Raw genomic sequence first — 20084 nt, 5'->3', positions numbered from 1 at the left:
TGCTCGGTTTTGCGTTCGTAACGTTATCCACACTGGCAGCAAAAACATTTTTCTTCGCGTTGCACGTCGAACGCTACAGGGCGCGAAGGAATAGACTAGTAGCGAAAAACTTTCGCGTCCCGATTAGCAAGCACCAAGTGAAAACCAATCAGAGGAAAGGAAAGCCAACCTGTAGACTAGTTCAGGCATTTGAAATGTCGAACTGTCCAGAGACTTCCGATTTTGAAGGATATTTAATTACTCTGGGAAGAGACAATCCAAAGCTCTCTGAAATTTGAGGTGCATTTTTCAAGAAGAGGAGTAACCAATGGCAAAAACTCGAATTGAATTGGATACAGGCGCATATATTTCAGGAATAGAGTATCATGTTTGATTTCATAGGCCAAGAGCACTTTGGGGATCCAATTATGAAAATCTCCATCAACAAATCTATCCTGAAAACATCTCAAACCCAAATACTTCGTTTATGTTTCCTACGTCGTCTCCTAGTTAAAATTTATGCTACACTAGCCAGTTTTACCAACCTACATGCCTTATTATCCGCCATGTTTGCTATGACGTCACAATTGCGCTTAGTATTGGGTTGCATTCAGTCGGAACAGCGAAGCAAATTGTTCGCGTTGCACTGAATCGCGGCGCGCTTGTCAAAAGCAACGCGAAGTGGCGCGTGGTAAAGCGAAGCTCAGTGTGGACGGACCTTTAGGCTAAAATATGTAGCGGTACCACATTAAACGAAAGAGATGTGAAACATGTCTCAAATAAAACAAAGGAAAAACGTAAATGGTCCTAAATAATGTCGATTCTACTCTTGGAAACGATATTCATTGAGAAATATTACTTTTTTATGGGCCGATAATATCGGCCGATATATCGGCTACGAATTTCCGATATATCGGCCGGCCGATATATCGGCTGTACCCATATCGGTGCATCCCTAGTTTTCTTTATTTAATTTAAGTTAAAAGTACTCCATAAAGAAGCCTTAATTGTTTCAGTGGTCCTATAATTCTTATAATTTCGTGACTGGTCCTATATTGTCATATAATTTCGTGACTGGTCCTATATTGTCATATAATTTCGTGACTGGTCCTATATTGTCCCATAATTTCGTGACTGGTCCTATATTGTCATATAATTTCGTGACTGGTCCAGTATTATCCTATAATTTGGTGACTGGTCCTATATTATCCCATAATTTCGTGACTGGTCCTATATTATCCCGTAATTTCGTGACTGGTCCTATATTGTCCTATAAATTCGTGACTGGTCCGATATTGTCATATAATTTCGTGACTGGTCCGATATTATCCCATAATTTCGTGACTGGTCCTATATTGTCCTATAAATTCGTGACTGGTCCGATATTGTCATATAATTTCGTGACTGGTCCGATATTATCCCATAATTTCGTGACTGGTCCTATATTATCCCATAATTTCGTGACTGGTCCTATATTATCCCTTAATTTCGTGACTGGTCTTATATTATCCCTTAATTTCGTGACTGGTCCTATATTATCCCTTCATTTCGTGACTGGTCCTATATTATCCCTTCATTTCGTGACTGGTCCTATATTATCCTATATTTTGTCTTAATTTTCATATCGTTTTTGCCGGAACTCTGTCTGATAAATTTAACGCGCTTAAATTTAGGCTGCGGAAGCGTATCTTAGACCAAACGCGTACGCTGGAGATGTAAGACTTTGTGGCAAACTTCAGAAGCATGTTAAACAATGTTGCCAAAGGCTTGGTCATTATCGAATGCCATTTGCTTGGGCCGCTCGTCCGCTCTTCAAAAGATTCTCGGGAGAGCTGGACACAACTCCGGTTTTTAGCAGAATATATCGACAAGAGCCCAATAAACTTTCTGATGAAGATCTGGCCAGATTCCTGGCCGAACATCGAAGGTACATTTACAGCGGTTTAAACTAAAAGTTCGCGAAATAATGGCTCGCATTTTACCAGACCTGAAAAATTGAAGAATTTAGTAGTAATTCCGGGGTCACTGAAAATATCATTGAAAATTCTTGACTCTACTTTAACAGTACCAAGTGAGTTTGAACTAAGAACATTAAACGCAGATGGACTGGAAACATTATGAGGTAAAACTGTCCCCGTTCTTCTAATGGCATCGCCTGTCAGCAGCGCCCCTAGCCGAAACTTAATTCGACTCACCAGGGTTCATACAAACCTGGAAAATCAGGAAAATAAATAGTTGACTAAAACCTCAGGGAAATTTCGAATTTTTAGTAAGATTCAGGGGAATTTCGAATATTTAGTAAGATTCAGGGAAATTTCGAATTTTTAGTAAGATTCAGGGAAATTTCGAATTTTTAGTAAGATTCAGGGAAATTTCGAATTTTTAGTAAGATTCAGCGAAATTTCGAATTTTTAGTAAGATTCAGGGGAATTTCGAATTTTTAGTAAGATTCAGGGAAATTTCGAATTTTTAGTAAGATTCAAGGAAATTTCGAAGTTTTAGTAAGATTCAGGGAAATTTGGGTCAAACAGGGGCCTATTAATTGAGCAAAATGTTCATAAACATCCCCTCCATAGGATTAAAATTACAGTATACTTTGGAGGCTCATAACTGTAGTTATATTAGAGATACGGGGATCTCCTTTGATTATGTAATAGTCCTATTTGCCCCCCCCTTCCTCCTTCGTTAACATTTGCTCCATAGGATACTCCATATATGGGAAAAACCTGGAAAATTCAGGGAAGTATGTGGGGAAAAACCTGGAAATCTTTTCCAGGTTTGTTGTATAAACGTTACGTTATGGCATTGCTTTGAGTGGAAAAAGTGTCAATATTGGTCGCGGGGTGGCGCTAGAGAGGCGCTGCCCTAAAAGAACCATGCCCAGTATCTCCATTCCAGTCCATCTGCAGTGTTTAATGGTCTTGGGGTTCAATTATGTCGCATCTTCTTAGTTTAAAACAATTTTAAACTTTGTTCAATTTCGTGTGTCTAGATACTTTAACGGCGTCTTTGATTCCATTGGCTCCTTTTCCAATGCCTCCAACCCACGAAGCAACCAGGGAAATCGCTTGCTTCTCGCCTCCTAAGGACTGTCCGACTCAAAGCTATCCATTTACTTGTTACACCAATTTGCTATACGTTTTTCCTAAGAGCCTGAAATATGACACGCAAAAAACTTTCGCTAAAGTAACTTACTTAATTGCCATTTTACGCGCAAGTGTCGACTTATTGACGTAGTAACGTTATATTTACTACAGGCTCGAAATATTGCTTGCATTATTGAGCTACGAAATCGCGACGATGAACACTCTAAGCCTCTGCAAAGAATTTTTGCGAGGCCTGGTCATGATGTAAATGAACCCTTGAGTTTCCAAGCGATAACCGCTGTTACTCATCATAATTCAGCTCCGGATTTTTACGAAGAGGTTAGATACAATTTTGCTATGTATTTTTGTAGAGGTGTGCGAATACCACTTTTTCGGTATCGAACCGAAGCCTAATATTCGCGAATAGTTAAGCCTTATACTCGTGAGTATTTAAACCTTATACTCGAGAGTATTTAAACCTTATACTCGTGAGTATTTAAGCCTTGTACTCGCGAGTATTTAAGCCTTGTACTCGCGAGTATTTAAGCCTTGTACTCGCGAGTATTTAAGCCTTGTACTCGCGAGTATTTAAGCCTTGTACTCGCGAGTAGTTAAGCCTTATACTCGCGAATAGTTAAACCTTATACTCGCGAATAGTTAAGCCTTATGCTCGCGAATAGTTAAGCCTTATACTCGCGGAAAGTTAGGCCTTATACTCGCGGAAAGTTAGGCCCAATACTCGCGGAAAGTTAGGCCCAATACTCGCGAATAGTTAGGCCCAATACTCGCGAATAGTTAAGCCTTATACTCGCGAATAGTTAGGCCCAATACTCGCGAATAGTTCAGGCTTATACTCGCGAATAATTTAAGGCTAATACTCGCGAATAGTTCAGGCTAATACTCGCGAATAGTTAAGCCTTATTCTCGCGAATAGTTAAGCCTTATTCTCGCGAATAGTTAAGCCTTATTCTCGCGAATAGTTAAGCCTTATTCTCGCGAATAGTTAAGCCTTATACTCGCGAATAGTTAAGCCTTATACTCGCGAATAGTTAAGCCTTATACTCGCGAATAGTTAAGCCTTATACTCGCGAATAGTTAAGCCTTATACTCGCGAATAGTTCAAGCCTTATACTCGCGAATAGTTCAAGCCTTATACTCGCGAATAGTTCAAGCCTTATACTCGCGAATAGTTCAAGCCTTATACTCGCGAATAGTTCAGGCCTTATACTCGCGAATAGTTAAGCCTTATACTCGCGAATAGTTAAGCCTTATACTCGCGAATAGTTAAGCCTTATACTCGCTAATAGTTAAGCCTTATACTCGCGAATAGTTAAGCCTTATACTCGCGAATAGTTCAAGCCTTATACTCGCGAATAGTTCAAGCCTTATACTCGCGAATAGTTCAAGCCTTATACTCGCGAATAGTTCAAGCCTTATACTCGCGAATAGTTCAGGCCTTATACTCGCGAATAGTTAAGCCTTATACTCGCGAATAGTTAAGCCTTATACTCGCGAATAGTTAAGCCTTATACTCGCGAATAGTTAAGCCTTATACTCGCGAATAGTTAAGCCTTATACTCGCGAATAGTTAAGCCTTATACTCGCGAATAGTTAAGCCTTATACTCGCGAATAGTTAAGCCTTATACTCGCGAATAGTTAGGCTTAATGCTCGTGAATAGTTAGGGATAATACTCGCGAATAGTTCACCCTAATACTCTCCACTAGTAAACCCTCTTCTATTAACTCTGATCATTTTTGTTTAAATCAGGTAAAGATTTTGCTACCGTGTCACGTGACGGAACAGCATCACTTGCTGTTCACGTTTTATCACATAAGTTGCGAGCCACCAAAGGGACCAAAAAAGAAAGCTGATCTTCCCGTGGAAAATCCAGTAGGTTACGCTTGGATGCCACTTCTCATTCACAAAATTGGAAGGTATTCAAATTAATTAATCTTATTACCATAATTAATCTTGTTTGATTAAATTTGTAAAATTGATTAGATTACAGATTGAAGAAAAGTGCCTTCCAGTTGCTGCCCATCTTCCGTCTGGTTATCTTTCACATCAGCCTTTAGGCCTGAATAAAGGGGTAATTATATTAAAGCGCCCCCTTTCGTGAAAATATCGTGTATAGCTCCAAATGTGCTGCCACCTAGGCGTAAAAACTTGCAGTAGGCCTTTCCGAATACCTTTCTTAGCCCAGGCATCTTGTTTTTTAAAAATCCCGCGTACGCGCGTATTAACCCGATAAACGTCACAGATAAGTTAGCGAGCGCCATCTGGCGCTGGGTTTTTGGGATATAGTTAGGCTTAGCACTTCTTTTTAACTTGTAACCGATTTGCTGTCAAAGCGAGGTTACAGAGTGAAACAATGAGCTCAAAACCAATAGTAATATATATTTGAACTCTTTTATTAGGTTCTTGGGTTAGTACTGGTTACAATATAATTAAGTAAATAAATAACAATAAATAAATGATAATGCTAATTACAATGAGAGTGATAGGATGGGTAGCGAGAGCGCCAGACTAGGGGTGTGCCTTTCGGAGGTAGCTAAAAGAAGCAACACTTACTAGGGTTGAAGTAGAGCCAGTTGAGTTCCATCTTAGGCCTACTGAAGTGATGGCACGAACAGAGAGAGTTAACGTGCGGAAACTAGTCATTACGGACTTGATCACTGGATTGCCTCGTAGAAGGTCAATCTACCCTACATCTAAACAGGTCTTAGCTTAGATGGTGAATACGGCCTAAGGCCTACCGCACTAGCTAACTAACTCTCTCCTAACACCAACAACTATCCTGGATAGACTGCCACTCTATCCAGATACTATCAAAATGACTTATGAAACAGACTGCACCAAGATGATACTGTACACTGACTGTACACTGACTCTAAAGCACAGCTGATCTGACTTTATATAGCTCTAGCAATAGGCCTGGCTCAATATAGGGGGCGCTCACCAAAGGTACAATATGAGACGCCACCTAGTGTTCAACTAATCTATGATGAGGTTAAAATAGTCGTAATATATAAAACTCAAGATTAGAGAGCAAGGGAAGCCGGACATAAGCTTAGCTAAGTGTGATTGTGAAGGCTCAGTAGCGCATCCGCTACAAACTGTCAAGTAGTCTTTGAAGTAGCCCACGTGTGACGCAATTTATCCACTCTTAGGGTATGGTCCTTTCTCAAATTTACGCCACCGCCCCTATGCGAGCGCCATTTAGCGTTCTAGATCGTTTCATAGTGGCCCCGATGCGAGCGCCATCTAGCGTCCTAGATCATTTCATGGTTACCCCGACGCGAGCGCCATCTACCGTTCTAGATCGTTTCATGACGCCCCCGACACGAGCGCCATCTAGCGTTCTAGATCGTTACTAAACCTCGCCGACTGTCTCTTTAAGCACATGGTGGTGGTCACGGGATTCTTGTTTGATGCGCCTAATCGTAGGTAAATTGGTTTTCTTTAGTTTTCAGGCCCGGAAGTTCGATGGGTGGATGGCGGTAAAGAAGTGTTCAAAGTTGGATTTGAACTCGTTTCTACTGTCTACACGGCGGATGCTCATCTACATAATTTTTTCAATCATTGCCAGAAAGTCTTTGAAACGAAACAAATATTTCCCCTTCTTTCAAATTCCTCGCAAAGCTCCTCCGACACTGATGTGAAAAAGCGTCAAACCCTTCCTTCCTCCTCAAGTAGAGATAGTGCCAATTCGACCAGTTCCTCCACTTCCTCTAGTGAACAACCAATCACCATAAACAATTCTTCCATCGCTTTTAGGGAAAATGAAACTAGTACACTTTTGAAAGTAAGTAAGATTTTTCAAACTGAATTTGTAGAGATTTTGTCGGAAATGTCTTCACTTAGAAGTTAATTTTGGGAATACGCAGATGTTAGTTTCGATGATATGCGCGTGCGCGGGACTTTAGTCCTTACTTATTGGTGTCATATTGTGGAAAGTTGTCATTGGCAGTCTGGGAAATAGCACACTTCCTCTGGTCCTAGGGAACAGTTTATTAATTCCGTGGACTAGTTTTTTAATACAAGAAGTGAGGGGTTACTGGTCCAAGGGACCAGTTTATTAATTGCTTGGACTAGTTTTTTAATTCATAAAGTGAGGAGTTACTGGTCCTTGGGACCAGTTTATTAATTGCTTGGACTAGTTTTTTAATTCAAAAAGTGAGGGGTTACTGGTCCTAGGGACCAGTTTATTAATTGCTTGGACTAGTTTTTTAATTCATAAAGTGAGGAGTTACTGGTCCTTGGGACCAGTTTATTAATTGCTTGGACTAGTTTTTTAATTCAAAAAGTGAGGAGTTACTGGTCCTAGGGACCAGTTTATTAATTGCTTGGACTAGTTTTTTAATTCAAAAAGTGAGGAGTTACTGGTCCTAGGGACCAGTTTATTAATTGCTTGGACTAGTTTTTTAATTCAAAAGGTGAGGAGTTACTGGTCCTAGGGACCAGTTTATTAATTGCTTGGACTAGTTTCTTAATTCAATAAGTGGGGGTTACTGGTCCTCAGGAGTCGGGACCAGTTTATTAATTGCAAATCTATGGGAGAACAAAGGTGGCGGGGACCAGTCCAGAGACCAGTTTATTATTTAGGAAACTAGGGGGTCACTGGTCCCAAGGACTAGTCTAAAAAATATCACGTGGTTCCCCTCTAAGTTGACTTTACTCCTGAACTCCGGGTTTAGCTTATCGAAGGCTAATGGGCCGGGTTTATAAGTGTATTTATAAATCCCGCCCACAAATCCTTCCCAGCAAAGCTAAAACTGGAGTTCCTAAGGAAAGTCATCTTGTAGGGGAACCACGTGACCCGCGCTTTGCTTTAGTTACAAGTATAGAGCCAATGAAACTTATTTTTCTGTTTTTGAGAGTTTTCTGATTGGGTGTATTTTTGTACGCAGGCCCTCCACGCTGTAGACGTTAGCACTTTGATATCGTTTCTACCAACTATTTTGAACGTTTTGTTTCGCCTTTTAACAAATGAACAATCTGAAGATGTTGCCTTAAATACAGTCAGAGTCCTGGTCCATATATTGCATACTGTTAACGATGTTGGAAAATCCAATCTTCTATTTTCTTACATTCAGGTTTTTACGCCTTTTTAACACCTTACAGCTAAGACCATTAAACACAGATGGACTTGAACGGAGATAGGGGGCGTGGTTCTTTTAGGGCAGCGCCTCTCTAGCGCCACACAGCGACCAACATTGAAACTTTTTCGACTCATACCATAGCCATAACATAGTAAAGGCTTATGAGTCGAAATGTTTCAGGACTCTGCCGCTAGGGGCGCTGCTGACAGGCGATGCCATTTGGAGAACGGGGACAGTTTAGCTTATAATTTTTCCAGTCCATCTGTATTTAATTATCTTGGATAACATCGACCTAAGACCGTTAAACACAGATGGACTTGAATGGAGATACGGCACGTTGTTATTTTAGGGCAGCGCCACGTTGCGACAAATATTGAAACTTTTTCGACTCAAAGCATAGCCATAACATAAAGGCTTATGAGTCGAAATGTTTCGGGACTCTACCGCTAGGGCGCTGCTGACTGGCGATGCCATTAGAAGAACGAGGACAGTTTTAGCTTACAATTTTTCCAGTCCATCTGTGTTGAATGGTCTTAGGTTAGAGTGACTAAGCCTTGCCAACAATTTATATAAATTTCTGGCAATTTCTCTAGTACGTTTTTTGTCCAGAAGAACAAAATGATGTCTCTAATTCTAAGTATCCTCATATTTCATCGATGAACGGTGGTTCCTCCAGTAACACTGTTCACGAAGCTTTGACCAAAGCTCTTACCTCTACCTTGCGTCCAGCTACCACTGATTTTCTAGTGGTGACGAAACTGCTTCAACATTCGTGGTTCTTTTTCCAAATTATCGTTAAAGCCATGGCCCTTCATTTGATTTCGACTGATCGAATTAAAATGCATCGACATGAAAGATTTCCCCCGGATTTTCAGTTTCGCGTTGAAAATTTACTTCAAGCCTTTGCTCCTCACATTATTCAAAAACATAGGGAGCTTCCAACTGAGACCAGAAAAGCAAATAACAGCCTAGCGCACTTTTTAAAGGTTTGTTCTATAGTCAATTCAATTCTGATTAGGGTCTGCTGTTAATAGTGTTCGTACGGGGACCCCTGATCCTGACCCCAGATGATAAGATGTAAAATTTAGTCGGGATTTTTGGTTCTATTATATTATTTTTTGACCTGTTCCAAAAACAACCGTCGGACTTGTCTCATATATTAATAAGTTCTCCGAGAGAGTATAACAATTAAATAGACTACAGTAACCGAGTCCAAAGTTCACCACCCTCCTTGTCGCGAATCGGTGGCCCTCCCCCTTCTATTATAATTGAACATTGGCCAACACTGGGCTTGAACGTTGGCCAACACTGGGCTTGAACGTTGGCCAACACTGGGCTTGAACGTTGGCCAACACTGGGCTTGAACGTTGGCCAACACTGGGCTTGAACGTTGGCCAACACTGGGCTTGAACGTTGGCTAACACTGGGCTTGAACGTTGGCCAACACTGGGGTGGAACGTTGGCCAACACTGGGGTGGAACGTTGGCCAACACTGGGGTGGAACGTTGGCCAACACTGGGCTTGAACGTTGGCCAACACTGGGCTTGAACGTTGGCCAACACTGGGGTGGAACGTTGGCCAACACTGGGCTTGAACGTTGGCCAACACTGGGCTTGAACGTTGGCCAACACTGGGCTTGAACGTTGGCCAACACTGAGCTTGAACGTTGGCCAACACTGGGCTTGAACGTTGGCCAACACTGAGCTTGAACGTTGGCCAACACTGAGCTTGAACGTTGGCCAACACTGGGCTTGAACGTTGGCCAACACTGGGCTTGAACGTTGGCCAACACTGGGCTTGAACGTTGGCCAACACTGGGCTTGAACGTTGGCCAACACTGGGGTGGAACGTTGGCCAACACTGGGGTGGAACGTTGGCCAACACTGGGCTTGAACGTTGGCCAACACTGGGGTGGAACGTTGGCCAACACTGGGCTTGAACGTTGGCCAACACTGGAGTGGAACGTTGGCCAACACTGGGGTGGAACGTTGGCCAACACTGGGGTGGAACGTTGGCCAACACTGGGATGGAACGTTGGCCAACACTGAGCTTGAACGTTGGCCAACACTGGGGTGGAACGTTGGCCAACACTGGGGTGGAACGTTGGCCAACACTGGGGTGGAACGTTGGCCAACACTGGGGTGGAACGTTGGCCAACACTGGGGTGGAACGTTGGCCAACACTGGGCTTGAACGTTGGCCAACACTGGGGTGGAACGTTGGCCAACACTGGGCTTGAACGTTGGCCAACACTGGGCTTGAACGTTGGCCAACACTGGGCTTGAACGTTGGCCAACACTGGGCTTGAACGTTGGCCAACACTGGGGTGGAACGTTGGCCAACACTGGGGTGGAACGTTGGCCAACACTGGGCTTGAACGTTGGCCAACACTGGGCTTGAACGTTGGCCAACACTGGGCTTGAACCTTGGCCAACACTGGGCTTGAACGTTGGCCAACACTGGGCTTGAACGTTGGCCAACACTGGGCTTGAACGTTGGAGATTTTTTTCTCATTAGGTCTATTTTTTTATTTGAAAAAATATTAATAGATGCCGCTTTTGAATTAGCTAATGACACTGCCCCTTTTTTGACGTCACTATACCACCCTTAAACCTTTAGTAATCAGTTATTTACTACATCGGCCATTGGAATTAAAGTTGATTCCTTATAATTTCTGCTTTTTAATGTAGAGATGCCTGACATTTATGGATAGAGGTTTTGTCTTCCGTCTTATTACCTTTTATCTCGAGAAATTTGGACCAGGAGATTCTCGTCACTTGCAAGAGTACAAGTTTGAGTTCATAGAGATTCTATGCTCGCACGAGCACTTCATTGCTCTTAATTTACCATTTGTTAAGGGAACAGTTACCAGAGGTTTAACCAGAAGCCACAAAGGTACGCGATACGTACTACTTTCTTTTCCTAAATGTCGCGGACTAATCTTGAAATTTTTTTTTCAGATTTTGAACAAGAATACTTCCTTTCCGAAGAGTTTTGCAGTCATCATTTTCTAGTGGGAATTTTGCTTCAAGAAGTTAAGAATGCTATTACCGATTGTACGCATAATATTAGGACCATAGCCGTGAAAGTTCTGCGAAATCTTCTAGCGAAACATTCTTTCGATGACAGATATAAAGGAAAAGTAAGTTTATATAATTATTTATGATATACTTCGTTTACAACACATATTTATTCAAAATTTGTTAGTTGTAGCATAAGTTTATAAGATTGTTTCCATAAGTTTGACACTACCTATACTTCGTAATGCTAGAGACTCAAGCAAGTAGTCCACTTAGCCTTGCGTAACCGTATCGTTACCATTTTAAGTACGTAACTCATCCGAAAGAGGGCGTCCATTACCTAAGTCCGAAAGCATCGTTTAAGAAACGTTATCAGATGCCGTTCTGTTCGTATTTGGATACGTGACGTTACGTTAACGGTACGGTTTCACAATGTAACGCGCCAAATCCTACAATCCGTACTTTTAAGCTATTTCGCGAGGTAGAGCATACATCGTGCTATTAAGTCCAATAGATAATAATTAAAGAATACTTTACGTAAATTAGTATATCCTTTATTCATAACATAAAAGTCCCTTATCCGTATGGGGATGTGTTGTCCTGATCCGTGACCCGGACCCCGCTAACTGCTCCTAATCCATGCCGCCGCTTAACTGCCCCTAACTAAAGGTTGACCGGGCTTTATATACTAAATACTAGTGTACGTGCGGGGTCAAAGTTCGGGTCACAACGGTACCTAGCGCCATCTGGCGGTGGCCGTTACAACAAGGCTAAAGCAAGTAGTCCACTAAGCCTTGTGAAACTGTATCGTTAACGTCACGTCACGTATCCAAATACGAACAGAACGCCATCTGATAACGTTTCTTAAACGATGCTTTCGGACTTAGGTAATGGACGCCCTCTTTCGGATGAGTTACGTACTTAAAATGGTAACGATACGGTTTCGCAAGGCTAAGTGGACTACTTGCTTTACAGCTCGAGCTAGTTCGAGGGAGAACGACTGAAGCGAAAATTGCAGGCTACACTCTGTGGTTAATTTTGTATGCAGGACTAAGTTCCATCTAGGTCCTATTTAGTCTGCATTACTAAGCCTTTGATAGCAGCGCCTCACCAGGCGTCTGTCGCTTTACCTCGAATCTATGACCTACCTCACTCACTCACTTCATGACAAGCTCCAGTTTCTAAGTTACCAGAATTTACAAACTTATGGAAAAACATATCTCATAAACTTATGATTGTATATTGAAGATAAAAGTTCAAAATCAACTATTAGGCCTAGCACATCCCTTATTTATTTGAAAGTTTTCCATTGCAACTAGGCCTAGGCCTATAAGTGAGTCATGTACGGATTTGGTTTTTAGTTTAAACAAATGCCACTAGATGCTACCAGCGTCGAGGTGTAAAGTTGACTTTCCCTCTAAGCTTAGCAAAGGCTAGTTGTAGTTCTGCCCTCGACATAAACGAGTTCTGATTTGTCACTCACTGCCTTTGGTGTGTTAAATGGGGTGGCGTAGCGGTTAGCGCTTTCGCCTCGCAGCAAGAGGATCCCGGGTGGGATCCCGGACTGTGGCACCGGGTGAAAATCTGGGAACAAATCCTTCTGCGTAGAGTTTGCAAGTTCTCTCCCCGCTTGTTAAAAGGAGTTTTCCTCCGCGGTCTAACCCGGTTTCTTCTTTCCATCAAAACTTGCAGAGGTTAACGGTAATAGTTAGTATAAGGCGCTGTCGGTTAGCTGTGGCATAGGGGCTACCCACCAACCCTCAGTGCTTTGTAAAGGGACCCACCTGTAAACAAGCCACAGGCTTAGAGTGGAAATCCCTTCATAGACAAAGCTTAGATTATTATTATTATGTTAGGGGCGTCACAATACCCGACAGTTGCTTTAACCTAAGACCATTAAACACAGATGGACTCATAAGCCTTATGTTATGGCTGCTATGGTTTGAGTCGAAAAAGTTTCTATATTGGTCGCGGGGTGGCGCTAGAGGCGCTGCCCTAAAATAACCATGCCCCCTATAGTATCTCTATTCAAGTCCATCTGTTTTTAATGGTCAAACTATAGAGTTTTTATGACAGTACTTGCTGTTACCCGCGGCGTCGCTCGCGTGTAATAAGAACTTCCATCAAAATGATATAAAGAAAAGAATGGGTAGATTTTACTGATGACTGATATTTTTGTAGCACCCTAGGAGCGAAGGCACTCGGCGTTGCCCGTCAGCCCCTAGGGATGCATTTTTTATTACTTTCACGCGGACATTATTCCATAAAGAAGGGTTTTTAAGTTTTTGGCCGCCATTTAAAAAGATGGTAACAAATCGAACCCGAAAGACCATTCAGCCCGTCTATAGGTTAAAGGAAACCAGTGTACTAAATATTTGCGAAATCGGTTGAAACACGCGGACTTTGTTGCATAGAGAAGATTTTTTACATTTCTGGGCGCCATTTATTAAGATGGTGGTGGATTGGGGGGAATCTTTCTTAGTACGCGTCTACTAATTATGAGTAACGTTCCTGCATATTTTCAGCCATCTAGGGCAAGCGGTTTGGGCTGGGCGTTGATTATCAATCAGTCAGTCAGTCAGTCAGGACTTCGATTTATATAGATATAGATTGCAGAATAAAATCCTTCATGCCAAACGAATAATGTTCATTAAATTTCTTACTAATTAATATTTTCCAGTCGCAGCAATCTCGCTTATCTACGCTGTATTTGCCCTTCATATCAATCCTTCTCGAGAACATTCAGCGGCTTCAGCAATCTACGTACTCGGATTCCACAGCCTATTCCGTTATTGGCTTAGAAGGCAGTGAGGACTCGTCACCCTTGGATGATTTGGGTCTTGAAATGGTGGCAGGATGTAAGTTGAAATTATCACACATATTTATTTTGATCTAGCGGTAGTTATTTATTTTAAATGGTGGTTGGTGGTTGGTGGCTTAAATTAGCGGTCTTATTCCTGATCAGCGCCACCTACCCATAGCGGCGACTTTGAGAACTACTGTAATACGCAAGCCAACCACTCCAGATGTCGCTAAAATCTGGTGACGTCATTTTTGGTAAGACCCCGAGAGTGCCCGTCACCAGATTTTAGCGAAACCTGATTGGCTTGCCGATTACAGTAGTTCTCAAAGTCGCCGCTATGGGTAGGTGGCGCTGATCAGGAATAAGACCGCTAATTGGTATATGTGCGGCGGCATTGCTTTAGTTATTAGCTTACGCCCTGTATATTATAATGTACCTAGCTTTTCTCACTAAGACTAGAGCAATTAGTACCGGTAAAAAACCTGCTGCAGAGTCTCGGTGTGAAAATAGTGGGTTTTAATTCCATATTGATTAATAAGCTTTATTTAACGTAGTGCTGATTGCCGTAGTTTTCCTCGTGTGCACAAAATACATGCAGGAAAGTTTAGATTTTAAAAAATTGAAGGAAAAATTTATGGAACGTAACATTAACCTTAAAAGAATGGCCTCTTGTTCTAAATATGAAAGGAATTAAATATTAAAAATAAAATATATGATCTCTTATTACAATATGATGATTAGCATTTAATTTGTCTTAAAAATAATCAAGGACTACTGCGCCATCCGCCATTGGTTTAAATCTCGTCTTCTAAATTGAACCTTAAAATGCTAAGTATTTTGTAATAAGAGATAATTTATTTATTTAATATTAATTTCCTTTTATATTTAGAAAAAGGCCGTTCTTTTAGGTATAATCAGTTATGTTATCTGAACTTTTCCTTTAAAAGTTTTTTTTTTCGCTAGAGTAGTCACTAGAGGGCCTTCCTTCATAATCCAGGCTTTCCACGAAACGAGCTAGCACTGCAAAACACGCTGCATTCATAGAAATTTGTTTCCCATCTGGCTGTTAAGCTGGCGAATGGTTTTTTGGATAGATTAATAAATCATATGGACTGATGATTCATGAATACATAGCAACCGCCTTGCTGTTATTGTTATTCAACCTAAGACCTTTAAACACAGATGGATTGGAATGGAATGGAGATAAGGGCGTGGTTCTTTTAGGGCAGCGCCTCTAGCGCCACCCCGCGACTAATATTGGAACTTTTTCGACTCAAACCATAGCAGCCATACCATGGATAAAGAATGCGCGTGAGGAAATTTGTTTTCACTCTACAGGATAGGCAACTCCCTATCTCGGACGACAGCTTATTCTGTATATACTCTGTTACAACATCGGTTGTCAGCACGCGCAAACCTAAGTCTCTATGTAACCTAGATTTGTACGTGCTGACAAGAGACGAAAGACTTCAGGATCTTCAGGATTTAAAATATCCGCGAGTTTTTTTAGCACGAGTGCACGGACCTCCAGGCCTTAGTTTCAAATACGCATGAAATCGCCTACAGCCTACTACATGTATTTGAAACTAAGGCCTAGAGGTCCGTGCATGCACTCGAGCTAAATAAACTCGCGGATATTTTAAATCCTGAAGATCCTGAAGTTTTTTGTCTCTTGACAGCACGTACAAAGCTACGTTACATAGAGATCTAGGTTTGCGCGTGCTGACAACCTATGTTGTAACAGAGTATATACAGAATAAGCTGTCGTCCGAAATAGGGAGTTGCCGATCCTATAGCGTGAAAACAAATTTCCTCATGCGCATTCTTTATCCATGGCCATACCATAAGGCTTATGAGTCGAAAAGTTTCGGGATTCTCCCGCTAGGGGCGCTGCTGACAGGCGATGCCATTAGAAGAACCGGGGTTTTAGCTTATAATTTTTTCAGTTCATCTGTGTTTAATGGTCTTAGATTCAACATGCCTTCTAAAATTAGTATCGCTAACGCATATGCTGAGCTTTAATGAAAAATGTGGAACAATCCAATCTGGGATGCTAAGTTCAAGTGATGGAGATGATAATGTCATTCGAATCATGTTCACGAGACTTAACAATGATTTGATTTAAACGGAATCTTTTGAATTTACTTTGAAATAGTAGTTATGTTTGCTAAAACGGGTTAATGTAATAAGGACGTCGGATCATAGACCTCTTGTACCATCCTCGCATACTTCATGGAGAAACTTCGTCTGCTTATATTTTGGCAGTATGCACCACAAACTTTGTCTGTAGCGACTTCTAGTGGTCAAAAATGTCATTCTTATCTCTATTTTCCTGGTTAATTAATTCATTCGAAAATTGCGCCAGTCATAAAAAAGCAAAGCGGACATGAATGCGATATAACTTAATTCCGATTTAGTGGAATTAATTTTTAAAGTTAAGAATATGTTTAATTGATGTGGTTTTTCTTGCTTTGTATGTCTAAAATATTATTTACTTGCCTTGAACAGTCTATATTTAAAGCCCAAAAATATATTAGAATAAGGCCGATAGATGGCGAGCGCGAGTTTTGAAATGATAAGCCACTCCCATCAAAACATACAAAGTAGTCGAGGATGGGTAGGTTCAACGTTCTTCTTACAGTAATCCGTTTTTGATATTAGTCATATTCAACTTGTTGAAATTTAATTCACAAAGTCAGTAATAAGGTGCAATAACGACAGGCAACTTTCATCAAATGTTAATATTAATATTAGTGGCATGATATAATCTCCTATTGCAATATTAATTCGGCTGCCCTAAGGCAATCTTGACCTTAGATCTGTAAGGTTTTGCCTTGTTACAGCTTAATTGTCATAGGCATAGTTTGGAATACTGTTATTTAGTTAATATTTCAGTAGGTATAATCAGGGATAGATTTAATTTTAGAAGTAGGAATGGAGAACAGAGTATTGTGGGCGCGCGTCAAAGTCCCGGACGGACCCCCTTCTCCGGGACAGGCGGGGGTATGAAAGAAGAAGCGGGTCATAGCGACAGAGGTAAAAAGGAATGAATTACTTATTTTTCGCCGTCCCCGTCAGCAACGTCATCAAAACGTAGTTTTAAGTGCAGAGCCAATAAGATCACTTAAACTTTTCGTTACGTGTTGGAGGGAGGGGGCTCTAGACTGGGTGCTATGAGTCGGACTGAAGTAAATACTGTTCGCCATTCCTACTTCTAAAATTACATCTATCCCTGGTATAATGAATTAAAATTGGAAGCAAGTTGGTGACCATATTTAGTTTCCTTTTGTGTTCAGTAACAGTTAATTTATTCTACTGGTACCTGGTTTTTTGTTCTATATTTCTACATCTTTGTGCAGAATAGGTTTATGACTATAATTTTTAAATCTTCGGCACGCTTCTCATTTGACTCTTTAATATGACAGAAGTGTATATATATATATATAAACTTTTGATGTGATTACCCTGGCTGTCATGTGCTTATGTTTCATTCTATTATCGCATTGACCGGTTGTAGACAAATATCTAACGTCTTAGCTCTTCATATGGTTGTTGCATAGAACATGGTGTAATCATAAGTTTATAAGATACGAGCAAGTTCGAGAACGACTCGGTTAGTTTTGCAGTCCATCTATGCTAGTCCTATTTAAGGCTCTTTCAGACGATCCAACTTTTTGACTCAGCTTGATGGGTCAACTCGAGCTGAATCAACTAGTTGGATCGTGTGAATAGACGCTGGATGAGTTGAGTCACCAAAAAAGTTGACTTGGAAAAATTGGGTCAGTGATCCAATTTTTGCTGACTCAAATTTTTAAGTTCATTTCTTCATCCAATCAAAATGAATTACAAAAAAAACCTTTTTCGCGGGTTATTTCGTAAGTGCCAAGGTAGGTGGCGCTTAAAAAGATCCATTTGGCGGTAAAAGTTTAGTCGTGTGAAAAGGAAGGATTTACTTCACTTTTCCCTTCAAAGATTGGGCAAGTTGATCCAACTTCTTGACCCATCGAGCTGAGTCAAAAAGTTGGATCGTCTGAAAGAGCCTTTAGTCTGTTTTAAGCCTTTGACAGTGCTTCACCAGGCGTCCCTTTACCTCGAATTTATGACCCACGTCAATTCATGACTAGCTCTCGTGACAAACTTATGGAACGTATCTTATGACTTTATGGTGTAATGTAACTAAAGGCTCTTTCAGACGATCCAACTTTTTGACTCAGCTCGATGGGTCAAAAAGTTGTATCAACTTGCCCAACCTTTGAAGGGAAAAGTGAAGTAAATCGTTCCTTTTCACACGACTAAACTTTTTAAGCGCCACCTACCTTGGCACTTTCGAAATAACCCGCGATAAAGGCTTTATCTTGTAATTCATTTTGATTGGCTGAAGAAATGAAATGAAAAAGTTGAGTCAGCAAAAATTGGATCACAGATCTAATTTTTCCTAGCCAACTTTTTTGGTCTATTCACAAGATCCAACTAGTTGATTCAACTCGAGTTGACCCATCAAGCTGAGTCAAAAAGTTGGATCGTCTGAAAGAGCCTTAAAAGTACTCCGAGAGATTTTAATCAACTTTTGGATTGTTTAGCAAGTTGCATCTTAGCGCGCATGCTCTATCTTCTATCTTTGTCAGGCGCGGCTTGGGTTGTCCCGTGTTGTTTTTTGAAGACATTTATGGCTCTATAAATTTTATTTTTAGCTGTTTCAGTCGCGTCTACTCCTTGTAAAAGCGTATCTTCTCAAAAGACTCCAGATACGAAACGAAACACGGCGGCGGCTTCCTTCACTTCTTACATTGAAACTGACAGTAAAATTTCCATTTTATCCACCGTGAGCACCACCACACCGGCTGGTGGAGGAGGCTCCTTGCCCGGTTCCATAAGATATAGCACCAGGGATTCTACCTACTTGGCCCTGATTGCTGGCAAGCAAGGTATAACCTTTAACCGTCAAAGGGCATCCTCTCTAGTAACCAAAGCCATAGATCGGTTACACGGTAAATTTTAGATCTACATATTCTATACGTTAACCAGCATTCGTTATGTCCAACGATAGTTAGTTAGTTGCGGTGTCGTACGTATACTTAATTGTAGAAGCTTATGTCCCATCATACATTTCGGGAAATATAGCTATTGATCATGCGCAAAGCCATCACCTGCCAAATCTATCTGTCTATCATTACGCGCAGTTTTCTTGCTAACTATTTCAGTGTTTTTCGCTTCACTTCAACTTCTCAGTAATAGCATAGTACAATGGTTTTGTACGAACTGTGCGAATCGGATTTTTTAACCCGTAACAGGGTTCGAAAAAACCCGGGTTTTATTAAAATACCCAGGCCACCTTGCTTTTCTGGGTTTTATTGAGATTTTTCTGGGTTTTATTGAGATTTTTCTGGGTTTTATTGAGGTTTTTCTGGGTTTTTGAGGTTTTTTTTTGGGTTTTTGAGGTTTTTTCTGGGTTTTTGAGGTTTTTTCTGGGTTTTTGTGGTTTTTACTGGGTTTTTGAGGTTTTTTCTGGGTTTTTGTGGTTTTTACTGGGTTTTTGTGGTTTTTTTACTGGGTTTTTGAGGTTTTTTACTGGGTTTTTGAGGTTTTTTTACTGGGTTTTTTGAGGTTTTTTTACTGGGCTTTTTGAGGTTTTTTTCTGGGTTTTTGAGGTTTTTTTCTGGGTTTTTGAGGGTTTTTCTGGGTTTTTGAGGTTTTTTTCTGGGTTTTTGAGGTTTTTTTCTGGGTTTTTGAGGTTTTTTTCTGGGTTTTTGAGGTTTTTTCTGGGTTTTTGAGGTTTTTTTCTGGGTTTTTGAGGTTTTTTTCTGGGTTTTTGAGGTTTTTTTCTGGGTTTTTGAGGTTTTTTTCTGGGTTTTTGAGGTTTTTTTCTGGGTTTTTGAGGTTTTTTTCTGGGTTTTTGAGGTTTTTTTCTGGGTTTTGAGGTTTTTTTCTGGGTTTTTGAGGTTTTTTTCTGGGGTTTTTGAGGTTTTTTTCTGGGGTTTTTGTGGGTTTTTTCCGGGTATTGGTGTTTATTTCTCTTAAGCAGTTGCGTAAATTGCAGAAAATGTCATTCAAAAGTCACTGTTTTAGTAGAATAACTCTTAAAATGTTTAAATT

General features: G+C 40.8%; 1 protein-coding gene across 3 annotated transcripts in view; it reads left to right on the top strand.

The window, feature by feature from the left end:
* Ziz (dedicator of cytokinesis protein Ziz) overlaps nt 1-20084 on the top strand; it is a 45251-nt gene that overhangs the window by 7818 nt on the left and 17349 nt on the right. The window contains exons 11-23 of one of the 3 annotated variants that reach the window (XM_089850036.1): nt 1653-1906; nt 1965-2050; nt 2972-3165; nt 3237-3404; nt 4835-5001; nt 5069-5156; nt 6534-6872; nt 7978-8163; nt 8763-9155; nt 10859-11063; nt 11129-11310; nt 13869-14046; nt 18683-18916. In XM_089850036.1, coding sequence (XP_089706162.1) covers nt 1653-1906; nt 1965-2050; nt 2972-3165; nt 3237-3404; nt 4835-5001; nt 5069-5156; nt 6534-6872; nt 7978-8163; nt 8763-9155; nt 10859-11063; nt 11129-11310; nt 13869-14046; nt 18683-18916 — 2674 coding nt within the window. Of the gene's footprint in view, nt 1-1652; nt 1907-1964; nt 2051-2971; nt 3166-3236; nt 3405-4834; nt 5002-5068; nt 5157-6533; nt 6873-7977; nt 8164-8762; nt 9156-10858; nt 11064-11128; nt 11311-13868; nt 14047-18682; nt 18980-20084 lie in introns of all 3 variants that reach the window. The other 2 variants (XM_089850035.1, XM_089850037.1) reach the window with 2 other exon arrangements.

The sequence above is a fragment of the Phalangium opilio genome, unplaced genomic scaffold (assembly GCF_054372755.1).
Source record: "Phalangium opilio isolate 3A_F unplaced genomic scaffold, DU_Popi_V2 ptg000089l_1, whole genome shotgun sequence".
Taxonomy (NCBI): domain Eukaryota; kingdom Metazoa; phylum Arthropoda; class Arachnida; order Opiliones; family Phalangiidae; genus Phalangium; species Phalangium opilio.
This window is presented reverse-complemented; position numbering and strand designations above follow the sequence as displayed.